Source organism: Gekko japonicus, unplaced genomic scaffold, assembly GCF_001447785.1.
Source record: "Gekko japonicus isolate JY-2015 unplaced genomic scaffold, Gekko_japonicus_V1.1 scaffold773, whole genome shotgun sequence".
NCBI lineage: Eukaryota > Metazoa > Chordata > Lepidosauria > Squamata > Gekkonidae > Gekko > Gekko japonicus.
This window is the reverse complement of record NW_015161427.1, coordinates 359,286-370,158: the sequence shown is the minus strand read 5'-3', so window position 1 is coordinate 370,158 and position 10,873 is coordinate 359,286. Positions and strand designations below refer to the sequence as shown.

Here is a 10,873-nt window from a genome sequence, read left to right as displayed (position 1 = left end):
GGGGGGGGGGGCGGGCCCGCCGCGTCTGCCGCCTCACCGACCACCTGGCCGCCCGCGGGGTCGCCCACAACCTCTTCGCCACGCGGGGGGCCGGGCCGGAGGGGCCGGCCTCCGCGCGCCCGGGCCTCCGCGTCCTCCTCTGGCCCCGCCGCGCCTCCTTCGGCGCCAAGGAAGGGGCCGCCTTCAACGTCGCCCTCTGCGAGCTGGCCGGGCACCTGCCCCTCAAGGCGGCCGCCGACTTCGAGGCCCTCACCGAGGCCCACGCCCTCCGCCTCATCCGCGACTGCCTCCTGCCCGAGGCCGACTTCGCCCAGCTCCTGCCGGACCTCCTGGCCCTCCTCCCCGCCGAGGACTGACTCGCCGGCCGCCAACTGCCCCTGGACTCTCCCTCGGCATTAAAGCGCAAAAGGAAACGCAGCCCGAGCGGTGGTCGTCCTTGGGGGTCCCGCGGGAGGGAGGGCGAGGGCGGGCGGGCGCCGCCAAACGAAGGTTCAGCCCGCTTACCAAGCCTCGCCTGTAGTCGGCGGTGGGACTCGAACCAGCCAGGGGAGGGGAGAGGGTCTGGCACGGGTTAAGAGGGCTTCAGGAGGAAACTGGACAATAAACATACGGAGCAGAGGAACCCTCAGTCTGGGGCCAGGGATGCCCTGTCTTCTTGGGGCTGGGGGGGGGGGGAAACAAGGGAGGGGGGCTCTGGTGCTTGGGGGGGGCAACACAGGGAGGGCTCCTGGCCCCACTGCTGGCCCTCCTGAGGGCCCCTGGTATTTCTGGCCCCTGTGTGACACAGAGTGTTGGACTGGAGGGGCCACTGGCCTGATCCAACATTGGTTTCTCTTATGTTCTTATGGGAACTCTCTGTCTGGGGCAAGGGAGGCTCTGTCTTCTTGGGGCTTGGGGGAGGGGGCAACAGTGGGAGGGGCTTCTGGTGTCCTCCTGGCCCCACTGCTGGACCTCCCGGTGGCCCCTGGTGCTTCTGGCCCCCGTGTGTGACGCGGCGTGTTGGACTGGATGGGCCATTCGCGCTTCCCCACGTGCAGGAACACAGTCCCGCCCCCTCCCGGACATCCGGTTTAAGCCCGGCCCGCCGCGCTCGGCTCCCTGCCGGGAAAGGGCAGGAGCCCATGCAAATCAGCGGAGGGGGGAGGGGGCCTGCGCGCGAAGGAAGCGCCAATGACGAACGAGACGGCGCCTTCGTCACAGACGACGAGAAGCCCGCCGACTGCGCGCGCAGCCGCCGCCGGTTCCCGGACCCCGCCCTCTCCCGAAGGGGCGGGGCCGTCCGTCGCCATGGGGACGGCGTCGGGGCCGAGGCCCAGGCGCCGCCGCCCCCACTGAGAAACCGCGGGGCCGGTGAGGGGGCGGGGAAGACCCCTCTCCCTTACCCCCCACTCTCCCGCCCCTCGCCCCCTCTGGCACGCGGGGCGGAGCGGCCCTCCCTCGCAGGACTGCCAACCTCCCGGTGCGGCCGGGAGACTTCCCAGCAGCACAGCTGGCCTCTCAGGCAGCGGAGCCCCCTTGCGGGGGGGGGGGCGCCCTCTGGACTTCGTGCCCCCCGCTGAGCCCCCTTCCCTCCTCCAGCCCCTCCCCTCCCCAGATCTCCAGGAATCTCCCGGCCGGGAGTTGACAACCCTCACTCCCCAGCCGCCGCATCAAGTCCTGGTTGGCAAGGCAGATCCAGCGCCTCTTAGAGGGGAGCTGAGGGGGGGCCCAGGCAGCCCTCCCTGGCCAGGGGGGGAGGGAGAGAGAGGGAGGGGGTGGGCTCCTGCCAGGCCTTCTCGCCCCCCCTCTGAGGCCGCCTCCCCTCTGCCCTTTCACAAGAGCGCCTGAGAGGATGAAGATCAGCGCAGAGGGAAGCAGCGAGTCCGAGAACGAAACGGACGAGGATGAAGACGAGGAGGAGGAGGAAGAAGAGGAGGAGGAGGAGGACGGGGGTCTCTCTGATGAGTCTGCCAACGCCTGCCTGAAGAGGCTGGAGGAGGAAGACAAAGCTTCTCCCAGCAAGCCACCACAAGCCCCCTGCCCGGGGCGCCGAAGTAAGGCGGGGAGCGGGAATGACCAGCCGGGGGTGTCCCCGGTCGATCTGGAGGCCCAGGCCCCCGAGGAGTGGGAGGACGCCGAACAGTCAAGGAGGAAGAAAAAGAAAAAGTACAGGCGAGTGGCCTCTCTCTCTCTCTCCCCTTGCCCTGGATGATTCCCACGCAGGCACCCCGACATCCACGTGGCCAGCTGTAGGCGCCCTTCCCTTCACCTTCGGAGGGGGGTTGGGGCTGCACCCCTCCCTCCTGTGCCTTCTGGGGGGGGGGAGCCTTGACCTCTCTTGTTCCTTCCCCACGTCTGGCTCCCTGTGGCCACTGAGCCCTTGCTTTCTTCATTCCAGGATCCTGTCCATCAATCTCTCCAGCTGCAAGTACGAGAGTGGTAAGTCAGAGCTGCAGTTTGGCACTCTCCCCTCTAGGCAAGCAGTAGCCGGTTGGGCAGCTGGGACCAGGAGGCGTGGGAGTCCTGCCCTAGAGATTTCTGGGGCCTCGCTGGGAATGCTTCTTGCAGCCCCTGTTGCATTGGCTCCAGTTGTGTGGCACAGACAGCCACGGCCCCCTCTGTGGCAAGAAGAGCCCCCAATCCTTCCGTGCCCCTTCCTCTTCTGCTTTCGCTGCAGTGCGGCGTGCTGCTCGGCGCTGCAGCCTGAAAGAAGTGGGCGAAGACGAGGAGTGGACGGTTTACTGGACTGACTGCTCTGTCTCCCTGGAGCGCGTCATGGAGATGAAGAGGTTTCAGGTACCTGCCATGGAGCCTCAGAGAAGGAGCAGACAGGCTGCGTCTAGCTTCCAAGAGCCTCCCTCAGCCTGCAGGTCTGGAAATGCCAGGGCACCGCTCTCCCTTTTGCTGCTGGAGCACCTGACATCTGTCCTTCCTGCTCTTAGAAGTTCCTGGTGCTGATCAGCACACTTGTCAGAGACGCTTGCGCTGTCTGCGGGATTGCTCTGGCCACACGCCTTTGCTTCTTTGCCTCTGAGCTGCCTGAAGTGATGCCATCTTTGGGTGTCCTAGAGAAAAAAGCCCGGTGGCATCCTACAGATTAATGGGTCCATTATGACATGTTTATTTACACTGTGTACAGTCCGCCTTCCTCACAGAGACTCCAAGCAGATTACACACAGTGAAACAATACAATTGTCACCGTGGGACAGTCAATAAAAAACACATTAGGATTTTAGATGTCTGCAACCACCCAGAAATCTAAAAGATAAAAACTGAAACACAGTATAAGTATTCAAATGACACATAAAGGAGCACAGAAATTACATGGCACGATCCTACTTAGAGTACGCCATCCACCAGAACATAAGCCCCTAATCATTTATCCAAGTACGTTTGAGAACCATCTAGTACAGTGCAACCCTGTTGCCTGTGCAGAAAGGGCCTCTTGAATCATTCCGTTCTTCCTGGTCTGCAGAAATCCAGGGGCATGGCAGTCTGCCATTCCACAAGGCGGGAGTAGAGTCGTTAGATCCAATGGAACTGGTGCGGTTTGGGTGGATTCATATACAAGGTCACGCAGGAAGAAAATGTAAACAGTGAAATCAATAGACCTGAAATGCAAGAGGGATCATCTGTGGTGCAAAACGTAAATGCGTAGAAAGGAACCACTGTGACCATTAATCGCAGTAGGCGATGCTTGCATAGCTAATTTGACTTGCGGTGTAGAAAAGCCAACTGGACTCTAATTGGATGTTAAGTTTGCTGATAAACTCTAGTGTGGCAATTTCTTGACAATAGTCTCCTTTTTGGTATAAACCCCCCCCCCCCTCTGCATGACAGACTTGCATCCCTTTTGTTCGATCTGCGGGCGATCCCACTCCATTCAGCAGCTCTCCTGCTCTCGCTTTGTTTCAGAAAATCAACCATTTCCCAGGCATGGCCGAGATCTGCCGCAAGGACCTCCTGGCCCGCAACCTGAACCGCATGCTCAAGCTCTTCCCCAAGGAGTACTGCATCTTCCCCCGCACCTGGTGCCTGCCGGCTGAGTGAGTGCGACCCCACCCCACCCCACCCCACGGGGATCCTGCACAGAGGGGGAGGGGATTCCCGGGCAGTAAAGACACCCATGGTCAGCCTCTCCTTGCGCCAGTGGTTGGGTTGTCTCTTCACTGTGCAGCTACGGGGACTTCCAAGCCTACGGGCGACTAAGGAAGAACAGGACATACATCTGCAAGCCGGACAGCGGCTGCCAGGGGCGGGGCATCTTCATTACGCGCAACCCCAAGGAGATCAAGCACGGCGAGCACATGATCTGCCAGCAGTACATCACCAAGGTGGGCCTGGAGCGTGCATCCCTCGCAGCCCCCCCCCCCGTTCCTGCCCTCCTGCCCTAGCTTGTTGCCTGGCCTCAGGGCCAGACTGTGGAGGAAGCCCCTCACCCACAGCTCCCTGGCTGGTTTCCTTGCAGCCCTTCCTCATCGACGGCTACAAGTTCGACATGCGCATCTACGTCCTGGTCACTTCCTGCGACCCGCTGAAAATTTTTGTCTATGAGGAGGGGCTGGCCCGCTTTGCCACCATGAGGTACATCGAGCCCAGCAGCAGCAACCTGGTAAAGAAGGAGTGTTCCCCAGGAGCAGTATAGGTTTGGTGGCACGCGGTGACCTCTTGGTGCTGGAAGAGGGGTGGGCTGGGGGGTCCAGAGCAGGGTCCCTGGGATCCCCAAGCTCCTCAGCCTCGAGGGTCGGGAAGGCCCCCCCTTCCCTCGGGAAGATGCTGAGCAGCTGGTAGCCAGCGGGGCCACACGTCTGTCTGTCACAGCGGCAAGCAGCCGTCACCCCTGGGCTAGAACGTGCAACACGGAGGAGGAAGGTGGGGAGCCTGGGCTGGTGGCGCTGGCATGGGGTGGGGGTGGGCAAGAGCTCCCCCAGCGGGAAGAGTGAACCTTCCTGCCGCCTGTCCCCCAGGATGACATCTGCATGCACCTGACCAACTACGCCATCAATAAGCACAACGAGAACTTTGTTCGAGATGAGAACACGGGCAGCAAGAGGTATTGTCACCGGCTGAGGCCCTGCAGAGGAGACAGGGGGAGGGGCATTTGCAAGTGATCAGCCCTTGGCTGCTGTGCAACTGGGCAAAGGAGATGGACCCCGGGGACTGGCAGATGCGGGCTCTGGTCCCTGCCTGCCTAGCCAGCGACTAGATTGGCTCGCAGCCCTGTGGGCATCTGCATTTGCTTTCCCCACAGGGGGAGGCTGGGCACTGCTGTTCCACGCCCCGTATTGCATGGCCCTCTTGGGTGGGCCCCATGAATGAGCAAGGGATCCGAGGCACGCCAAGGCGGCGATCCTAGGCCAGTCCCACGGAGACGGATTTGGGACGGGGCCCAGCGGGCCTGAAGTGGGGCTGCTCCGTTGGCAGGAGCCTCTGACGCCTCCCCCCCCCCGCCCAACAGGAAGCTGTCCACGCTGAACGCCTGGATGCGGGAGCACGGCTACGACATGGCCGAGCTGTGGCGCGACATTGAGGACATCATCATCAAGACCCTGATCGCCGCCCACCCGGTGCTGAAGCACAACTACCGCACCTGCTTCCCCAACCACATCTCGGGCTGCGCCTGCTTCGAGATCCTCGGCTTCGACGTTCTCCTGGACAGGAAGCTCAAGCCGTGGCTCTTGGAGGTAAACGCCCCCCCCGGCTGTAGGCAAGCCTCCACGGCAGGTGTCCCCCGCCGGGCCTCCTCAGCCTCGCCTCGCGCTCATCACCCTCTCGTCTTGCGCCGAGCATCTGTGCCGCCGTCTGCTCCTCAAACGTGGAGTCAACACAGATTAGCTCCGCAAGTACTTCACGCTCACTCCGGCCCACCTGGCCAAGTCCCAGATTTCTCAGCACCTTTGTCAAGGAGTCGAAGGCTGAGCCCCGAGGGTTTTCAGGGCAATTGTGCACAAACAACCAGTCCATTGTTTTGTTTTGAAGTTTATTTCAGTTTCTGTCAATATAAGAATTTATTCTACACCCAACACATACTCTAAAACCATGCAGCAAGAAAACAGTAAAGCTAGCTCAACTGCCTAACACTTTTAGGACTGGCATGAGACGGCACAGACCTTAATTTCAAAAGCCCCTTCATTCTATCTCTGCACTGCTAGCAACCGCCATTCAAGCAGGTCCCTGGTCAGGCCTTTAGTCCCGCAGAATCTCAGCCAGCCAGCCAGGCAGTAGTCTTCATCAGGGCCTAAGCTTAATTAGAGTTTGGGGCCCTGCAAGATCAGGTGAGGATGACATCCAGTCAGGACAATGCTCCCTCTGAGCTGTGGAGTCTCGTGAGCAAAAATTCATGAGCTCCAGGCATTAAAGTTGTGAGCAAGCGATTTGACTGCTGCATAAACTAGTTTGCTCTGGAGCCATCCTTCCTGAGCTGAGACAAGAATGTGTGAGCCGGAGGCTAAAAAAACGGTGAGCTAGCTCACAGTAGCTCAGCTGAGAGGGAACACCGCTCATCACCACCCCCAATCCTTCCCCTCCGTTCATGCGGACAGCAGGTTCCCATGAGAAGCTAACCGCCCTGGCCTTGAGGAGGATAAGAGCTGCGTAGGCCATGGGACCAGTCAACAACACCTGCAGGATAGATCAGGCAGCCCTTACCATTCGTCTTAACCCCTTAAGATGAGGCCGGCCGGGGGTCCTTTGCGCCACAACCTCTCCCCTGCCCTACCCTGTTCCAGGCACCGGCAGTCCCAAAGAAAGATGCTCCTTAGCCCCCCCCTTCTCATCCCCCTCTGCTCCCCCACGTCAAGGGCTGGGAAGGCAAGCCCTTGTCCTGGGAAAGGCAGCAGCCCCGCAGCCCCAGAAGCAAATCCAGACAAGAACTTGGGGGGGGGGGGCGCGTGCTGAGTGAGCCCCGTGGGCTGAGAACCTCTCCCCCTTCCAGGTCAACCACTCCCCCAGCTTCACCACCGACTCACGGCTGGACCGAGAAGTGAAGGACGCCCTGCTCTGCGACGCCATCAACCTCATCAACCTGCGGGCCTGCGACAAGAGGAAGGTCCTGGAGGAGGACAAGAGGCGGGTCAAGGAGCGCCTCCTCCAAGCCCACCAGCCCCCGCGGGAAGCCAGGTGCCGGCAGGAGGGGGGGGGGGGGGAGAACAAGACCGGGTACAGCGGTCAATATGCACTATGCAAACTTACTGTGTAAGCCACCCTGAGCTGGCCTTGCTGGGAGGGCGGGGTAAAAAATCTAATAAATAAAATCAATGATAATATTCGACAATAATTGTATATTCCCTATTTATGAAAATAAGATGATTTATAAACAGTAAATATGCATACGACTATTCACAAAGGGATACAGTCAAGCAGGGGGAATGCAGGTTTCATAACTGAAAATAAAGTCACACAAACAAGTCCATAACATCCAAACTGTCACCATCTGTTTATATATCTGCCAGAGACCCCGCTGGTGAGGAGAAAACCCTCTAAATCTTCCCTCTGTATAGAATACAGGCTTGATAGTGGAATCTGGCGATATGGTCCCAGCCAACAGGCAAGCTAGCTAGCTAGACAGACCGTGTTTCACGAAGGCGTTCTCAAAGTTGGAACCGTTTTATAATGCAAGTTAACACCAATGAATCAGGAAAAATACTTCTAAATAACAAACTGCTTAAGAAAATACTTGCAATTCAGAAGTATTTTTCCTGATTCATTGGACAGAACGGTGTTAATTTGCATTGTAAAATGGTTCTGACTTTAAGAACGCCTTGGTGAAACATGGTCTGTCTAGCTAGCTAGCTTGCCCATTGGCTGAGACCGTATCACCAGACTCCACCCCCAAGCCTGTATTCTATACAGAGTGAAGATTTAGATGGTTTTCTCCACACCAGTGGGATCTCCAGTGGATGTATGAAACCTGTATTTCCCCTACTTGATTGTATCCCTTTGTGAATATTTGTTTCCGTATTTACTGCTTATGGATCATTATCTTTTCATAAAAATAATGGACTGCACAATTATTTTTGAGTATTATAATTTATTGATTGCATAGTACATCCAAATAACTGTGTGGTTTTGTTCTTCAGTCTCACCATGCCATGTATCTCATTTGTATTTGACTCCCTCCGGAAGCAGCAGCAGAGAGGGGCTCTGGGGTCTCCCCTAGTCCGGCCGGAGAGAGGCTTCGTGGCTGGGGGCGTGAGGCTGGGGCCCAGGGGTTATGTGGAGGACAGAGGGCCCTTTTGTGCCAGACTGAGCTTTGTGCCAACCCAACGGAGAGGGGAAGGGAGCCGAGAGCAGCCCTCACAGGAGCCTGGGGGGGGGGGGGGGGGGGGAGAGCTCTTTTTCCTTTGCTGCGGCCACCGTCTGAGATTGTCCTTTGCTCCCTGGCAGACGTGAACAGATGGAGAGCAGCCAGGCTGCCTGGCTGGCCCAGGCGGAGAAGTACGAGAACAGCCACCTGGGGGGCTACCGGCGCATCTTCCCAGCACGCGGCACAGAGAAATACGCGCCTTTCTTCAAGCACAGCGGATCCCTCTTCCAGGAGACGGTGGCCTCCAAGGCCAGGGAGGAATGTGCCAGGTACCCGGGCAGCGGGAGGGCAGAGGGAGCAAGCGCACCCCCCTCCGCCCCCGCCTCGCCATGCACACCCGGCACTGTGTCCCCTGGCAGGCAACAGCTGGAGGAGATCCGCCAAAAGCAGGAGCAGAGAGACAGCACAGCTGGGAAGAAGAAAAGGGACGCCAAGGAGAGCTTGCAAGGCGAATCCGCGGGGGAGAAGTCTCACGAGAAGGGCAGGGCCAAGCCTGCTCCCGCACGGCTCACGGCCAGCCACAGCAAGACCTGGAACCCAAAGGTACACACAGAGAGAGCCAAACCCCCCCCCCCCGGGCAATGTGTGTGTGTGGGCCCAAGCCCCAGGCTGTTTCTGCGCCACATGCCTGACACAAATTCAGTGTCGTCCAAAGGGAGCAGAACCGATTCGATTTGCCCAGAGATTCAGCTTCCACTGGCTGTGGAGCGCGCTCTGAAGTGCCGGATCCTTTTCCTGCCTGCTGGTCCAGGAGGCACTTCAGAGCGCTTACAGGGCCCTTTGCCTGCTCAAGCGTGGCTGCCTCACAGCTGCCCGTGGGCCTGAGGGGAGGGCTTCTGCTTCCAAGGGGGTGGGAGAGGAAGTGCAGGGTGTGGTGGAAGTCTTACTCTGCAGGTGTGAGTTAGGATAAAGGAACGAACGGGACAGAGAGGCCGCTTTTGACGACCCCCCCCCCCGGGTGTTTCCGCCCCCAGATGTCCTCTGTGCCATACGACAGCATGACTCCCCAAGCGATCGTGGAGGAAGAGGAAGTGGAGCGGGTGAAAGCCCTCTTGCGGCGCGAGAACCTCATCCGGGGGCTGGGCATTGTAGACCAGCTGACCCGCCTGCTCCGGAACACGGAGCCACAGCCCGTGGAGATCCAGAAGCCCAACGTCAACCTCTCGGAAATGCAGGTGGGAGGAGCCGTCCGGCTGAGGCGCTCACACCAGGCAGTATCGGGGGCTGCGGTCCTCCTTCACCTCACAGGAAGGAGCCCTGCTGGGTCAGACCAGGGAGGGTCCCTCGAGTCCAGCAGCCAGCCAGCCAGCCAGCCAGTCCCTCCTGAAAGACCCACGAGAGGGCACAGAGGCCGAGGCCTTCCCCGGATGTTGCCTCCTTGCACTCTGGGTCCCTGGACTCGCCCTGGCTAGTAGCCACGGATGGACCCTCCTCCACGAATCCATCTCACCCCCTTTTAGAGCACTCTGTCCAGCAGCAAGACCGCTAGCAAAGGCAGGCTGGGAATCTGCCTGCTCTAGCAGCAGCAGTATCCGGGCTGCCTTGGAGCCCCAGGGGTGTGTGTGTGTGTGTGTGTGTGTGTGGGGCTGAGTGGTCCCTCTTCCCTGGACTCTCAGGGCCTGACTGTGGAAACAGTATGGTGAGCATTGTGTCAATGCAACTGGCCACAGGGGTGAGAGTGCTCCTGGCTTCAGAGAGCTCTCAGGAAGCAATCCTCAGCGGTGCCACCTGGACCGTGAGCAGGGCAGGGGCACAGAGCAAGGAGCAGACAGACCGACCCCCTAACACCCCCCCCGGCCTTCCCCCCCAGCCTCACTTTCTCCAGGACACCTTCGGTAACTCCCAGCACCTGATGACGTTCGTCCCCCTCTCCCTCCAAGAGCTGGGCCAGCAGATCATGCAGCAGCAGCAGCAGCAGCAGCAGCACCACCACCAGGCGGTGCCCCCCGAGCGGCTCCAGCTCCTGGGCAGCCAAGGCTTCATCCCCTCCCTCCTGGGCGCCCTCTCCGGCCTGGGCCCGGAGGCCTCCTACATCTCCCACTTCAAGCCGCAGCTCCACATGCGGCCCCCCAAGAACATGAGCTGGCTGGGCACGGCACTGGGGGGTGAGCCCTGCCCGCTGGCCCGGATGCTGAAGGTGGGAGGGCGGCGATTCGCCAGTGCCAAGAGCAAGGCGGAAGGCAGTGAGTACCGCCGGCATCGACCACTCCCCTGGCTGGGAACGGGGGGGGGGAGAGCGGGCTGCGGAGTGAAAAGGGCAAGCAGGAATCCGACCAGATGTGGGGGAGGCCAGGTGGGTGCCCCCCGGGGAAACCCTGCAGCTGGCACACAGGGAGGAAGGGAGGGGCACCAGCCTGGGTCGGAGGGCGTCCTCTGCCCCCTCCCCGGCAGCCAGGGACCCCCTCCCCCGGCGGCGGCGGCGAGGGGAGGGGGTCTAGGCCTCCGGCTGACTGCGGCAGGGGGAGGGGAGGCTCGCCCCGCTCAGCCGGCTGGCTTCTCTCTTGCAGGCAGCCCGGCGGCCACCCGGCGGCCGCTGTACCTGAGCGCCGGCTCCCTGAGCTCGCTGTCGCAGGCCGGCCGGGCCCCGCC

The 10,873-nt window shown here is 60.4% G+C and overlaps 2 protein-coding genes across 2 annotated transcripts in view; both read left to right on the top strand.

Annotated features, from left to right (window-relative positions):
- The window catches only part of GDPGP1 (GDP-D-glucose phosphorylase 1), a 2,629-nt gene extending 2,240 nt beyond the window's left edge, over positions 1-389 (top strand). The window contains exon 3 of the mRNA XM_015428787.1: positions 7-389. Coding sequence (XP_015284273.1) covers positions 7-356 — 350 coding nt within the window. The 3' untranslated portion in view covers positions 357-389. The remainder of the gene's footprint in view (positions 1-6) is intronic.
- A 732-nt stretch (positions 390-1,121) lies between these two features.
- LOC107125334 (tubulin polyglutamylase TTLL13-like) overlaps positions 1,122-10,873 on the top strand; it is an 11,154-nt gene continuing 1,402 nt past the window's right edge. Inside the window, exons 1-15 of the mRNA XM_015428777.1 lie at positions 1,122-1,350; positions 1,821-2,151; positions 2,378-2,418; positions 2,657-2,775; positions 3,895-4,025; positions 4,157-4,313; positions 4,448-4,591; positions 4,947-5,032; positions 5,438-5,663; positions 6,914-7,098; positions 8,365-8,553; positions 8,644-8,827; positions 9,259-9,459; positions 10,095-10,467; positions 10,792-10,870. Of these exons, the coding sequence (XP_015284263.1) occupies positions 1,122-1,350; positions 1,821-2,151; positions 2,378-2,418; positions 2,657-2,775; positions 3,895-4,025; positions 4,157-4,313; positions 4,448-4,591; positions 4,947-5,032; positions 5,438-5,663; positions 6,914-7,098; positions 8,365-8,553; positions 8,644-8,827; positions 9,259-9,459; positions 10,095-10,467; positions 10,792-10,870 (2,675 nt within the window). The remainder of the gene's footprint in view (positions 1,351-1,820; positions 2,152-2,377; positions 2,419-2,656; positions 2,776-3,894; positions 4,026-4,156; positions 4,314-4,447; positions 4,592-4,946; positions 5,033-5,437; positions 5,664-6,913; positions 7,099-8,364; positions 8,554-8,643; positions 8,828-9,258; positions 9,460-10,094; positions 10,468-10,791; positions 10,871-10,873) is intronic.